Source organism: Cutaneotrichosporon cavernicola (genome assembly GCF_030864355.1).
Source record: "Cutaneotrichosporon cavernicola HIS019 DNA, chromosome: 5".
NCBI classification, from domain to species: Eukaryota; Fungi; Basidiomycota; class Tremellomycetes; order Trichosporonales; family Trichosporonaceae; genus Cutaneotrichosporon; species Cutaneotrichosporon cavernicola.
The window spans coordinates 618,492-632,463 of NC_083397.1; the positions used below are offsets into that span (position 1 = coordinate 618,492).

General features: G+C 58.2%; 7 protein-coding genes across 7 annotated transcripts; 1 reads left to right on the plus strand and 6 right to left on the minus strand.

Moving 5' to 3' along the window:
- Positions 1–359: 359 nt before the first annotated feature.
- CcaverHIS019_0502690 (uncharacterized protein) lies at positions 360–1,453 on the minus strand (the record flags this gene model as incomplete). Its single annotated transcript, XM_060601409.1, has 2 exons — positions 360–698; positions 932–1,453. The coding sequence occupies 2 exons, from the start codon at positions 1,451–1,453 to the stop codon at positions 360–362; spliced, it is 861 nt and encodes a 286-aa protein (XP_060457906.1).
- A 418-nt stretch (positions 1,454–1,871) lies between these two features.
- Positions 1,872–3,350, minus strand: ECM42 (uncharacterized protein; the record flags this gene model as incomplete). The annotated part of the gene is made up of 3 exons (XM_060601410.1): positions 1,872–1,883; positions 1,926–2,187; positions 2,242–3,350. 3 exons carry the CDS (start codon positions 3,348–3,350, stop codon positions 1,872–1,874), a joined length of 1,383 nt encoding a protein of 460 aa, XP_060457907.1.
- Positions 3,351–3,567: 217 nt separating this feature from the next.
- Positions 3,568–5,404, minus strand: PTC7 (uncharacterized protein; the record flags this gene model as incomplete). Its single annotated transcript, XM_060601412.1, has 4 exons — positions 3,568–4,008; positions 4,072–4,156; positions 4,426–4,664; positions 5,069–5,404. The coding sequence occupies 4 exons, from the start codon at positions 5,402–5,404 to the stop codon at positions 3,568–3,570; spliced, it is 1,101 nt and encodes a 366-aa protein (XP_060457908.1).
- Positions 5,405–5,675: 271 nt separating this feature from the next.
- On the minus strand, positions 5,676–7,677 carry PET112 (uncharacterized protein; the record flags this gene model as incomplete). Its single annotated transcript, XM_060601413.1, has 10 exons — positions 5,676–6,075; positions 6,110–6,306; positions 6,344–6,522; positions 6,558–6,669; positions 6,712–6,796; positions 6,833–6,930; positions 6,969–7,066; positions 7,103–7,181; positions 7,215–7,277; positions 7,309–7,677. 10 exons carry the CDS (start codon positions 7,675–7,677, stop codon positions 5,676–5,678), a joined length of 1,680 nt encoding a protein of 559 aa, XP_060457909.1.
- Positions 7,678–7,841: 164 nt separating this feature from the next.
- Positions 7,842–8,854, plus strand: CcaverHIS019_0502730 (uncharacterized protein; the record flags this gene model as incomplete). Its single annotated transcript, XM_060601414.1, has 3 exons — positions 7,842–8,251; positions 8,303–8,427; positions 8,550–8,854. 3 exons carry the CDS (start codon positions 7,842–7,844, stop codon positions 8,852–8,854), a joined length of 840 nt encoding a protein of 279 aa, XP_060457910.1.
- Positions 8,855–9,358: 504 nt separating this feature from the next.
- CcaverHIS019_0502740 (uncharacterized protein) lies at positions 9,359–10,661 on the minus strand (the record flags this gene model as incomplete). The annotated part of the gene is made up of 4 exons (XM_060601415.1): positions 9,359–9,824; positions 10,123–10,296; positions 10,352–10,483; positions 10,603–10,661. The coding sequence occupies 4 exons, from the start codon at positions 10,659–10,661 to the stop codon at positions 9,359–9,361; spliced, it is 831 nt and encodes a 276-aa protein (XP_060457911.1).
- A 970-nt stretch (positions 10,662–11,631) lies between these two features.
- On the minus strand, positions 11,632–13,547 carry CcaverHIS019_0502750 (uncharacterized protein; the record flags this gene model as incomplete). The annotated part of the gene is made up of 4 exons (XM_060601416.1): positions 11,632–12,139; positions 12,182–12,490; positions 12,532–12,984; positions 13,039–13,547. 4 exons carry the CDS (start codon positions 13,545–13,547, stop codon positions 11,632–11,634), a joined length of 1,779 nt encoding a protein of 592 aa, XP_060457912.1.
- Positions 13,548–13,972: the final 425 nt, after the last annotated feature.

Genomic DNA, 13,972 nt, shown 5'->3' on the forward strand with positions numbered 1-13,972 from the left:
AGCCCTTGCAAGGTTCTGATTAAAGGGTGAGAGTGTGACAACGAGTCAAAGAATGTCTAATGGGTAGAGTCAATGACACAAAGGGGAAGGGAGTTTACTCAATCACATGGGATCCAGGCGGGACCCACTCAAACCCTTTGGTCAAACCAGACGCGTCGCCGTCTCAGCTTTCAGCTTATCGCCCTTTGCCTCTTGTATTTGATTCCATTGTGACAGTGGTGGCCGTGGCGTGACAAACGCTAACACTTCCTTTCAGTGTATGTTGAGGCTGCCAGTGTTTGGTTCTAGCGAGCCATCATCGCCACCCAGGCACCGATGCCAAGAATCAAACTACTCAAGTAGACAATATACATGATTACTCATACAGAAATATCTAACAACTCGAGCTCAAACTGCATCGTCTCGTACGCAACAAGAGCAATCCGAACCTTCTCCATAGCTTTGAGGACATGGCGCGTCCATACCGGCTCAGAGGCAAGGAGCTCCCGTGAGCAGCGCTCGAAAGCGAGCACCGCGAGGTAGTGGCGCGCCTCGATCAGTGCATTGAGGTACATCATGTATGCTTCGCGTGCCCGTGTCTCGGTAGGGGAGCGCCCTCTGTCGCTACCGCAGTTGGAGGTTGCATTGTCAGACGAGCCACTCTCAGAGGTGGTACTGTCGACGCTGAGGTAGTCGGCCGTGGTAGTGTCAGCCATCGACTTACAGGTGACAAAGCTGTCACTGCCGGACCTGGCACTGACAAACGTAAGACTGTCAGACGCGTCACTATCAGACGTAGTGCCGTAGGACGAGGGACTGTGAGGGGTGGTGCTCTGACTGGTTCTGGAGGAGCGGGATGGGACTAGGAGGGGATTCACAAGTCCGTCCCGATGCTCGACTAACACAGCTAACGCAGCGGCCTGGAATAAGCTTGTAGCATGGGCTAGCTTACATTCGCAGCGAGCTGTTCGTCAAGTGAGACCCCAGCCGGAGCGCTCTCCTGGCTGGCACAGCTTATCGAGGACTGGTAGTCGGATGAACCCGAGGCACAAGAACTGGGGTTGGAACCAAACCAACTGCCAAAGTCAGATTTTGGACGTCTGGGAGGATAAGACGGGGCTGTTCTGCTTCCCGAGGCATTCTGGGTTGAGAGGACGGACGAGGAGAGGTTGGTGCACGAGGTTTGAGGGGAGCTGATTGGGGTGATGGCACTCGAGCGAGGCGAGTTGGTAGGTGTAATGGTACGCGAGTGAGGACTGGGAGAGCTGGCGGCCAAGGTGGCGGAGGTAAAGGAGGGAGGGGCTGGACGGGGGCTGGGGCTAGAAGTGCTCGAGCTGCTCGACTCGCCTCCCCTCTGGTAGGGAGCATCCTCGAGGTGTAGGCTGATCGTGAGGCTGTGGCGCGGGTCCTGGTCTACGACGGTCACGCGTTGCGCCACGGTAACCTGTTTGGAGACCGCTGGAGGGTCCCTCATGGTGGCGACGATGGAGATGGAGGATTGGGTAGGTGCACGAGTAGAGGAATGGAGGAGGGGACAAGTGGGGGTGTTAAGAGGTGGAGAGAAGAGGAGAGCACTTGAGGAGTGAATGGAGTGGCGAGTAAATAGACAGAGGTAGCAAGAGGAGGGGGATTGTGGCAAGTGGGGAAGCGGCAAGGACCTCGTGCGGATGGGAGCGAGCCGCGACAGCGTTGTTGATTGTCCGCGACAGCGTTGTTGATTGTCCGCGACAGCGTTGTTGATTGTCCGCGACAGCGTTGTTGATTGTTGTCGGCGACACAACCTCCCTTTGCGTTCGAGAACCACTACGGCCCATCAGCCATCACAAGTCAGTTAGCATCAGTTCCACACATTCAACCACAGCCAGTCAGAGTAGAACGCTAACATACACCTCCTACGAGCGGTACTGGTGTCAGCTTGTTCTCCTTCTGTGGCTCTCGCTACTCACATCACCGTTGATCGTCACATACTCGTGGCTGAAGTCGCACGTCCAGAACTGTGCCTCAGCCTCGCCGTTCCCAAGGTCAATGTCAATCTCCAGGTCCTCCTCGGCGAGGATGACGGATGCGCGCGCCTCGTCAATGTCCGCCTCGGGCTCGCCCTTTGTGAGCAAGCGCAGTGGGGACTGGTCGGCACACGTCGCCGAGGGGATGAAGGTCACGCTGACGCGGAAGGGGTCGATCGCGCCAGCCGGCACGTCGGCGTAGCCACTGATATTAGCGGTTCTATAACCCAAGCCTCGCAGCTTCAGAAATTCAACTCACGTCGCACACAGGATACGGCCCCAGTTCGCATCCTCGCCGTACATTGCGCATTTAACGAGGTTCGAGTTGGCGACTGAGCGGGCGACAGTGTTTGCCACGTTAAAGTCGGGCGCGTTCCGCACGCGCACAGTCACAAACTTTGTGGCGCCTTCACCGTCACGGACAACGAGCTGCGCAAGCTCGGCCGCAAAGTCCGCGAGCTGCTCGCGGAACACAGGGAACTCGGGAGACGCCTCGGTGATCTCGGCGAGGTCAGGGGATGCGGCGCCGTTGGCGAGGGCGAGGATCGTGTCGTTGGTGCTCATGTCGCCGTCCACGCTAATGGAGTTGAACGAGCGGTCCACGGCATAGGTGAGGGCGGCTTGGAGGGCGGCGGGAGAGACAGCAGCATCAGTCGCAAGGACACCGAGCAGGGTTGCGTGGGGAGGCTGGGGAGGGCCCATGTTGGGTGCGATCATGCCGGCGCCCTTGTCAATACCCGCAAGTCGGACGGTGCGGCCAGCCAGCTCAAAGGACCGAGCGCGCAGCTTTGGGAACGTGTCGGTCGTCATGAAGGCCTTGGCGAGGTCAAGCCATGCCTTGGGTGTAGAGTGCAAGTCGGCGATGAGGCCGGGGATCGCTCCCGTAATCTTGTCAATTGGGAGGTGCTGCCCGATCACGCCGGTCGACATCACAAACGAGCCAGCGCCCTTGGCCGCCGACTCGGGAAGACCCGAGGTCAGCGCGTTGGACATTGCCCACGCGTCTGCGAGCCCCTTTTTGCCAGTCACGGCGTTCGCGCAGCCCGAGTTGACGACGAAGCCGCGAGCACGCCCGTTTCCTTGGGCGAGCAGCTCGGTCGTAACGGTAACGGGTGCCGCCTTGAAGACGTTGCGCGTGAGACACGCAGCGGCAGCGGTGGGCCGCTCTGAAGTCGACGCGAGGATGCCGAGGTCCAGCACGCCAGCCTTCTTCTTCACGCCGCAGTGGGTACCGGCCACACCGTAGCCGAGGGGGAACACATCTGCGCTGTACTCGAGCACATGGTGGTCCTTGTTGATCGGGCCCTTTGCGCGCGAAGCCGCAGTAGCTGAGAACGCACGGCGAGCGAGTGCCGGCAGGACGCGCATGGGCGATGGAGGAAGCATTGCAGAGGGTGGGAGATGTAAAGGAGCCCAGACAAGCGTTGGATCTTGATTTAGAGGCGAGAAGTTCGAGTCGGAGCAAGTCATTCCCGGGGTAGTTACGTAATGTGGGGTAAATGTCATTTGGCGGTTGAAGCGAGCTCTGATATAACCCAGATGCAGCTTGATGCATGCACTACTCGTCTATACTCTCGCTAGCTTACTAAGCCCCCAACCTCTCCGCAACCGTCACGGCCAGGACAGTGACGTCGTCGATCTTGCCCCCCTTAAAGTCGCGGCGGTGGCTCTTGGCCTCGATCTCGAACGGCGTCTTCCAAGCACCGCCCTTGCTCACGTCCTCCTCGCCAGTGAAGCACATGCCGTACCGCGACGCAGCGACGAGTACGTCAGCGAGCAGGCGTGCGTGCGCGGCGCGCTTGTCCTCGACGCTCAGGTCTGCGTTAGCCTCGAGCTCGAGTGTCTGCAGAACCGCCGCGTTCAGCAATGGGATCCGCTGCGCGGGCAGGTTGTCGCTCAACCCGTCCGTGTACAGCAACACGACGTCTCCGGGCTCGAGGTCAAACTCAAATTTGTCCGCCTGTGCGGGCGTGTCGGTTATGAGGTCAGGGGAGCGCATCGTGAGCGGCGTTTTGGACAGTTGGTACTGCCGTTAGCCCAGAGTTGTGACGCTGATTTAGGTCAAGTGAAGTGGAAGATGAGAACTTACGGGGCAGTTGAAGAAGTGTGTCTGCGTCAGCGTCTCGAAGACGGCCTTGCCGCCGCGCAGGATCGTCAAGCCCGAGTCGCCGAGGCTGGTGTCAGCTGCGTCTCAACGTGTGACGGTTCTTTGGCCGTTCTCTTCCACTTGCTCTCCTCCAACATCAAGGTCGCTCACGGACGAAAACGCATCTCACATGGCCCGGTATCGCCCAGCGTTAGACTTGCGACGTCTCTGTCGTTGACAGCACGCGGCAGATTCAGTGCGATCGGGATCGAACCCCAATCCTGACAGATCTCGTCGGGCTCCATACCCCAGCCCCTCCCTGGAGCGCTCGGCACTACGTGCCTTGCATGAACTCACTTGATAGCCTGCCCCTTGCCGGTCTCGCCCATGCTCACGCCCACAGCCGTAGCACTGCCTGCCTTGACGTTGTCGTCCGCCTCGACTGCCGCGTAGGCCCGGTTCAGCGCCTCCCATGGGGCCATGCTCGGCGACGCAGTCAGTGCCTGTGCGTAGTGGAACATGAGGGCCTGGGAGTAGAGCGATGGGTCGAACTGGGGTGCCCAGCCGCCGACCCCGTCGGATGCGGCGATGTGGGTCTGGTGTCAGAGAGCGTCAGGTAGTGGGGACTGTTTCCAACGGAGGCTACCTGGAAGTCGTGAGGAGGGAAAGGCTGGCGTGGTGGGAGGTTCAGCAGAACGCTGGCCAGGTCTGATGTACATGCTACTAGAAGCGCGCGAGACGCACGGAGTCGTCTGGGGCGTCGTGCAGACCGACGGACTGGCATCGCATCCCCCCCCCATCCAGGGATGCGAGTGATATGTAAGCGCGCCATCGGCCCGCTTGTGCAGGCCGAGCGGCGTAATAATAATCTCGCGTGCGCTGCAATCTACACCTAGCAGACAGCCACGTCCCCTCGCCTCCATAAATCGCGCCCCCCTGGCCTCCCACCTTGCCTCGCCATCTCATTCGGCCGGAACAGCTCGGTCTCGCAGCGACTCACAAACGTATCCGTCGACACGACCGCGAAAAAGTCCTCGCCCGCCCCCCATTTGTTTACAGCAATCTGGAGGTCGAGCTCGCGCTTGCCCGCCTCGCGCTCGTCCTTGGTCGGCTCGAGCTCTCCCCGGCCTGCAGGGAGCGCCTTCATCGTGTCGACCCACTTGCCGAGCTTGGATGGCTGGCCCGCGAAGCCGCCCGACGCGGGGTGCGCGTTGGGCGGCACGAACGGCGGCGAGTGCTTGGCCGCATAGCTGATGCCGAGGTTGTACACGAGAGCTGGCGGCGCGCGTGTGCTCACCGGATGAGCGAGGTTGAGGACGACGCGGGTCGCGCGCATTGTGGAGGTGGAATGGTTTTGTTGACAGGTGTGAGATCCGAAAATGGTTTAGTCGGGCTCGGCCGCGAGGGGCGGAGTGGAGGCTTGGCAAGGGTACCCCACGCGCGTTGCCCACTGTTCCTGTCACAGTTATGATGCCAAGAGAGATGCATGATACGTGCTGTACCAGCCTCCGTCGGCCGCACAGCGCCGTCCCAATGTCATGTGCTATGCAGAGAAATGCACGATCGCGCCAACGATCTTCATACGCCACGGCACCCGTGCCTGACGCCTATGGCTTGAGCAATGCCAGAAGCACCTCGCGTGCCCGCTTCGCATCCGCCGTCCCCTTGCTCATCTTCATCACCTCGCCCACCAGCCGCATGACAACCTTCTCGTTGCCCTTGCGCACCTTGTCCGCTTCCTTGGGGAGTTTTGCGATAACCTCCTGACACAGCCCATCGAGGTCGCCGGTAGAGTCGGATGCAAGGCCTAGTTCCTGCAGCAGTGAATCGAGGTTCCCCGACGATCCCGAGCTGACGACATGCTTCAAGACGTTGCGGCCAGTCGTGCCGTTGATCTTCCCTCCTTCGACGGCGGTGACGATCTCACTGAGCAGTGCCGCCGGCACGATGTCGGGTGACCACGGCTTGTCCGCCTTGGTCAACGTGCCAAGGAGCTCGTGGACGATCCTGACGTCAGCTAACTAAGCTCATGTGAGCCTACCAGTTCGAGACCTTCTTGCCCAGGTGCTTGTCGCCACCGGCGGCCTCCTCGAAGAACGCGGCGCCCGCCCCTGCGTACTCGTCCAGGTGCACCAATGTTTCCACGTCTCGCCTGTCGAGACCGTACGTTTTTGCCAAACGCGAGACGGTGCTCCACGGCAACTCTGGCAGACCATCCTGTAGTATCTGAAGGTATTCCTGATGGGGTTAGCAACCGGCCGTCATAACAGCTCACCTGCTCAAGAGCCAGCGCGGGCAAATTGGAATCGGGCATGTAGCGGTAGTCCTCAGCCTCCTCCTTGCTTCGCAAGCTGTAAGTCTCCCCCGTGAGCTCGTTCAATCCCCGCGTCTCCTGCTTCAAAGGAACACCCGGATTGCCCTCGTAGTGCGCGATATGCCGGCGCCGCTCAGCCTCTGTCAAGTCAGCTGCAGGGACGGCCAAAGCTCACCGATGGCCTGCTGGAGGAACCGGACAGAGTTGACGTTCTTGATCTCGCAGCGGGTTGCGAAGGGAGCGCCTGGTCTGCGTACGGAGACGTTCGCGTCGACGCGGAGATTGCCCTGTCGTCAGCGCGGCCCCATCTATAAAGCCACAGGACCTACCTTCTCCATGTCACCGTCTCCGGAGCCCACGCGGCGGAGCAAGCCCTGCAGCTTCCGTACGAACGCGCCGGCTTCTTCCGCAGATCTGGTGTGAGTTACAAGTCCAATCAAGATAGCGCACCTCATGTGGGGCTGAGTGACGATCTCCATTAACCCCGTACCCGCGCGGTTGAGATCGACCAGCACTTCGCCGCCAACGGTCTGGCTCTTGGCCGTGTCCTGTAATCAGCCGGCGATGTCACATTCCTGTAACCCACCTGCTCAATCTGGAGCTGGATGATCCCGACGTCAAACGCCCTCTGCACGCCACCCTCGCCCGCTTCGAAGCGGACTATTCCATCACGCGCGATAGGGTCTGATGTCAGCAAGGGATCCCAGTAGCCCAGCTCACTGTAGTGCTGCGTGATCTGGTAGCTTGGTGGGATGTCGTGGTAGAAGTAGTGCTTCCGGTCGAACGTAGAGCGGGGGTTCTGCTGTCAGCTCATTCACCACGCGAACCTCACAATCTTGCAGCCCAGAGCCATTGCAGTCATGAGCGACAGTCGCACAGCTTCGGGGTCAATTACCTGCTATCAGAACCTTCCTCGGGTGACGTACGGGGAGAGTGCCGGGGAAGGCGGCGTCGAGGAGGGCGACGTTCGTGTTCGCGTCCTCGTCATAACTGAGAGGCGATCCTGATGTAAGCTTCCTAGAAGGCTCTGAGATCTCACGAGAGAACAGCTTGCGGCCGGTACGCAGCTGGGCGTGGATCTCGAGGCCGACGACCAACTCCCATCCGTCATCGGGCGCAGGCGCAGTCTGAGTGCTCGCCGCGCGCCTGGCAAGACGAGAAGATCCTGCCACTGTGCTCTGCACAGAAAACACTCGAGACCACGCTCGTGCTGTGAGCAAGACCATGGCAGCGAGATTAACAATGTTGATGAACTTGTTATCTTCAGTGATGAAGCCCAAAGTCAAGGGCGACATCTCGGGCGACCTCCACTTTTAGTGATTTCCACCTGTCATTTTCCACCTGCTCAGTATCACTCCGCATTCAGTGGTGCTGTGCACGTTGCCACCCCCACACACAACACCCGCAGCACGTATTCAGCCGTTCCTCGTCCCGTAGACATCCACATAACTCCCACACCATGTCAAACTACGGCAACACGCTCGACGCGAACCCGTTCAACGACCCAAACCCCTTCCAGCACGGCAACGAGAGCGCGTATTCGCTCGACGGTGTCAGCGGATCCACCTCTCGGCAGCCAACGGGAGGTGTGGAGAACATCCAAGCCTATGTCGCCGATCACGACCGGCGCGCACAGGAGCTCGAGGCAAAGCAGCGCGAGCTTGAGCGGCGCGAGGCCGATCTTACGCAGCGCGAAGCCGACGTCGCACAGTACAAGCCGAACTGGCCGCCGTTTGTGCCGATTCTCGTGCATGACATCAAGCTCGTGCCGCAGGAGCAGCAGAAGAACGCGCGACTCATGTACTACTACTGGCTGGCGCTGCTTTTGACTCTCATCATCAACTTTGTCGGCTGCTTCCCGCTCGGCGTGTGAGTACAGTCCTGCGAGCTGCCGCCCGGTGATTGCCCAGCTCACTCCAGTTCGTCGATTGGCGCTGGCGCCGGGTACCTCCTGTTCATCTCGATCCTGAGCTTCATCCTCTGGTACTACCCGATCTACACTGGCTGGCGGCGACTGCACAAGCGCGGCGCCGCGATTCTCTTCTGTAAGTTGGCCAAGTGGGACGACATGTTTGTACAGCATCGGATAGGCGTAATGTGTCTATGCGGCGCAGCTGTCTCTGGCCCCTGGATTCGGCTTGGCTCTCACACAGAAGACTAACACCAGACACCTACTTCATCTTCTGCGGCTTCCACATCCTCTTCGCGCTGTACATGTGCATCGGCGCACCGTACACTGGTTCAGCTGGCCTGTTCAACACGATTACGAGCCTCATCGGCGGCCACCTCTTCGCCGGCATCGTTGGCATCTTTGCGAGTGTCGGCTGGATCGTCCAGCTTCTCGGCGGCATCGTACTCTACAAGCTCGTGTGGAACTACAAGAACCACAGCACTGAGATCAACTGGGCCAGCGCCAAGAGCGAGTTTACCGGCCTCAAGACCATCTTCAAGCTCTTCCGCGCAAGCAGCTAGAGTGCAGAGGTGTAGTCGACGTGGAGAGAGCCGGCGAGCGTGCCGGCACCGCGTAGTAGTGCAAAAGCGACAAGTAGAGACAGGAACCTACTGGACCGCAGCCCTGACCCGGTTGCGCTCTGAGGTACCATAATTCACGTCCCCGCCCTGATATCATCCCAGCATTCACTGTATCGCTCAAGGCCTGTGTACGAATGCAATGGAGATATAGACCTGTTGACGAACTGTGGAGACCGAACGCTCTGGCTGTCGAGACTGCGGGAGGGTACCGGAAATGCGTTAGGGAGGTATGTCCAAAACCGCTATGACAAGCATCCACATTCTCCACTAACGCGCCTGGTTGCCCAATGTAGAGCAGTTACACTGCCGTGCAGCAGATGCTTCCGTAAAGGCAGCAGAGGAGGCAGTACATTACATCTCAACTTCTACAAACTTGCAATCCTCGACACTTAGTTCAACCCGAACTGCTTCAACGGTACGAACAAATATATTAGATATGCTGGGTTACGACGAGAGTGGCTTGGGCGGAGACGCCGAATGGCTCATGCCCGAAGACGGCGATGCGATCCCGAGACCTGATGACTCCGACTGTCTCTGTGCCCAGCCGGGGTTATACGATGGTGGGATCGCTGTCCCCACCGGCCCAGCATCCTGTTCCTGGTTGACGCCTACGGAGCCTTGTTGCCTGTGGAGTGCTGCCAAGAGTGCCCGCGCTGTGTCCTCGTGCATTGGCTCATTCGGATCGATCGTCACAATGTTCTGTTGGGTCTGAAGCTCCTGCTTCATAGTGGATCTGTCTTGCGACGAGGTGGGGTACGTTGTGGGACTCGGCTCATCTCCCGGTGGATCTTGCGGCTCATACGTTACGAGCGAGCCATAGCCTTTCTTTGATAGAGTACTCTCCCCGATCTCCATCTTGTAAGGTGTAACGACATCTTCGGTGGCGTCGACAACGAACGGTTCCTCGATTCTGTTCGTCAGAGGCAAACTTGCGGAGAACTGGGAGATACTGCGACACTCACTGGTCACTTTGGTTTTTTCGACGGCGGCAGAGGACAAACAACAAGACAGCAAGAAGGCCTACACCAACGACTCCCCCGACAACGCCTCCAGCAATAGCGCCAACATTCGTCTTGCTGCCACTCTTGGAGTCGGGTGCAGAGCTGCTCGCCCCTATGGGCGATGTCTTCGCTCCAGATGCTGCCGCTTCTGTGGCTTCCGTTGCAGACGACCCTTTGCTGATACCTCTGGATGTGGAAGTGACATACGCTCCACCTTCGGTGTTTGGAGCAGCGGGACCTGTTCTCGCCGCCGTCACCGTCGCAGAGGTGCCGGAGGCGCTGTTGCTCGAGCTGGGCGGTGAGTTCGAATCGAGGCCACCTAGGAGAGCATCGCAGAGGGAGTTCACGGTGGCATTGGCAGTAATGTCGTCGGGGCACTGCCTGGGACATGTTAGTTTAAGCCCCAATCGTCTCACGCCATCTGTTAACAACTCACGATTTGAGGCACTCTTGAGCTGAATCAAAGAACGACCCGGGCCTGCAGACGCAGGAAAGGTCGGTGATGCCGGAGCAGCCTGCTGCAGCGGCACCGGTCGTCATGCAAGTGAGGATGCAAGGACTCAGGGTGCTGGGGTCAATCCTGAGGAAGAGTCAGTGACCAGTCTGGAGCGGTAACACAAGTGGAAGAGCAACGAATCTAGTGGATTGCGAAGGAGGGCGGTATTACATCAAGAGATAGAAACTCACTGGGCAGCAGATCCTGCGGCGAGGACAACAGCGGCGGCGAAGTACTTCGGCTTCATCATGGTAAAGAAACTGAAGGGGCTTTGCGTGTTGGGGTGCGGACTGGGGGAAGAGGTTGACCGCAAACAGAAGGGCTACAAGAGGGAGGAGCAGTTTACAGTACCTTATAGCGCCTTTATGGGATATTGGTTTGCATGACATGAAGAGGGGGCCAGCTCTAGTTACTAGGCGCACTATGCAAAGTACCGAACTGTGAACGGGAAGCGAAGAGGCGTTTCCCATTCACAGCCTAACATTGTAGCTTCAGCTAAGGCAGTCCACTACATTTCAACGCCACTCGCACCGTCGCCTCTGGCACCGTTAAGACAGCGACGGTTCCAGAGGCGTCGTAGGGTAGTTGACCAAGGCTCCAATGTAAGTCTCTCGAAGGCAGTTCACACTTGCTAGAATATAGAGTGGCGCAACGCCTCCGAGCAAGATCTTCTGTTCTGTTAATGTTGACATTGGTCGTGTGACGCGATGTTAGAATGGAGGTGGCGTTCGTGGCGTAGTCCCCCGGAGAACCCTGAGACGTTGATGCCAAGTGCTGCAAGCCAGGAGCCAGTGGGGAGCATGGGGGGATTGTACATAATTCAGCCATTTCAGTGGGTTCCCAACTGTCGCAGCGACTACTGCCTGATGCTGAGATGAAGCGGTGTAATACGTGTCAGCAAATGCAGATCATATGCAGACTACAAACCCTTTTGATATTCCAAGCCGCTGAACTGGTGAACTGGTTAACTACTTGACTGCTTGTGCCGATGCAAGAATGCTCGAGCCCCGACAGATGAGTCTTTTGAAGGTTTATGTGGCGACTAAGGGGCAGTGAGTAACCTTGCCGAGGGTGGTCACCTCACTCTGAAATGATTCGGCGGCCAGCGACCAGCGACCAGCGACCAACAGGCCCACTGGCTGGCCAAAGTGGCAGAGTCACGTTTGTCCCAGTAAGGCAGAGGAGCAAACAATCTGTGCATGTCACTCCACAAAATGCCCTCAACGGCCTGTTTGATATCCTTGGGGTTCCCACTTGTCTCTCGACGATTGATAAGTTGTGTCCGTGCCCTCTGTTGGTAGTGGTGGCGACGACAGCCCGGCGGTTACCGACGAATCTGACTGCCCCGACTGCCTGGCCATCCATTCGGGGTTGTACGACGGTGGGATGGTGCTGATAGGCCCCGCATCCTCCTCCTGGTTCACACCAGAGGACTCCCGGTGCCTCTGGAATGCAAGGAGGAGCGCCTGTGCGGTTTCCTCCTGAATCGGGTGCTTGGGGTAGTCGACAGCGACGTTCTGCAGATGCGGATACTTTTCCTGGAAATCCGCACCGTAGTCTTTCGAGTGGGAGCCAGAAAGGAGGCTCGGCCGATCTCCATGTGGTTCTACCGGACCATATAAGCTGTGCAGAGCGTAACCCTCGTTGGACCCCCTCATGTACCCGGTTTCCGTCTTGTAAGGTGTAACGGCTGCTTCGGTAGCATCGACGACGAATTGTCCTTCAAATCTGTTCTTCAGAAGCGTACGGAAGCGAGCCCGGAGTACTCACAAGTCATCCTGGTCTTTCCGACGGCGGCAGAAGATGAACACCAGTCCAGCAAGCAGGCCTGCACCGAGCACTCCCCCGACAACACCCCCAGCGATGGCACCCACGTTTGTGCGTCCTGCTGGGCTGGTCACTGGTGGGACTGGTGCCGTCGTATTGGTCACCGACGCTGTACTGCCCACAGGCGCTACAGGCGTTGTAGGTACCATGAGGGTGTTGTTGCTGCCAAAGGTGTTGTTGCCTGTGAAAGGCACTGGCATCACTCCCTTGCTGGAGGAGCTGCCATCGTTGAGCAAATCTATGAAAAATTGGCTGAGGGTAAGCCTTGCAACGATCTGAACTGTCCTACGTACGGGTCGTTGAGGAAACAAACAGTCCAAGTAGAGAGCCCAAGGATCTTTGAACCATCGGGGTCGCCGGTAATGGTGACAGTATAGTTGACCTCTGGGTCCAAAGAGCTGAAGTAAAAGAGCTGATCCAACTCCACGTATCGGCGGTGTGCATTGAGGCCGTTGTTTTCCGCCCAATACGGGGGTTTTGGGTCGATATTGACGCTGTAGCGGCCGTAGCTGGGGCCAACGGTGCCGTTTATGTACAGGATGTTTGTCGACGGCGGGAGGGGGAATTGCACGGAAGGTGTGTTGTTGGCGTACATCTCATAGTAGGGCACGGTTGCCTGCCCACCAACACCCCCTATGTTGTCTCGCGTTTGCCATGAACCGGTGTAGTGGACGGCCCCGGCGGGAGTCGCAGAGTCCCCGTTGGGGAACCGCGAGATCAAACAGGATGTCTCCTCAAAGGCGGCTCTATCAGTGTCAGCATGGAATGATGTGAGATCCCCTTCCCCCTTCTAAACCTACGACCGTGCGACAATTTCAGCAGTAATGAGAGAGAAGCCTACCGCAAGCCTCGACTGGGGAGGGGCGCTGGAGAGCAGTCTCAGTGACCCTACGTGCGGCCCAAGGGTGGTGTCCAGATTGGTCATCCCAAAAATCGTTTGGCCAAGGACATCGAGGGACGGTCCCACCATCGGACCTGTTTGTTGGACTCCGTCGAGTTCGAAGATGACTTCTGACATCGTGGCGCCGTCTAGAAGGGAGCCTTGCAATACGAACATGCTGCCGATGTATTCCACATATGCCCGGCAACCGGGACCGGCTGTAATCAACGGGAAGAAGCCTTTGCCCATGACTCCAGGCGTGTACAGCGAGTCGTTAATGTTGGGGTATGTGTCGACCCAAGCGTCCGGGGGATCAAACTGGATGAGGGGGCTCATCGGCGGGACTTCCCATATGAAAGTGACGTTGGGTTCAAAGGCATATGTCGAGACTACCCAGGTGGCCGCGAAGGCCGCCCACACCATCATCATGGCGAATAGTTGGTTGAGAATCCGGCGGAGTGCCGTTGAGGAAAGAATGTGATGAGCAAACAATGGGGAGTAAGTATGAAGAGATGAGTAGTCCGGCAAGGCATCAGGGCGAGAACAATGCACACTGCCTCACTAACCGCAAGATCGGTCGTCTTCTCTTTCTGTTCGCAGGCCCGACACCTTGAAGCCCACCCCAGTACTGCATCCGCCAAATAGGTTGCAAAACCAACCTACAACAGGCACCAACAGTTCACAAGAACGTACGAGAGCTGAGATCGGGCTCGTTGGAGAAGCTGTGGTGTCGTTGGCCAGTTCGCAACCGACAAATCGGTTGCAAATCGCCTCGACTGTGTTACTAGGACGGAGTTGGGGCGCACTTCCGGAACAATGTCAGCTGACCTGTTTGCACTGTCGAGCAGGACGAT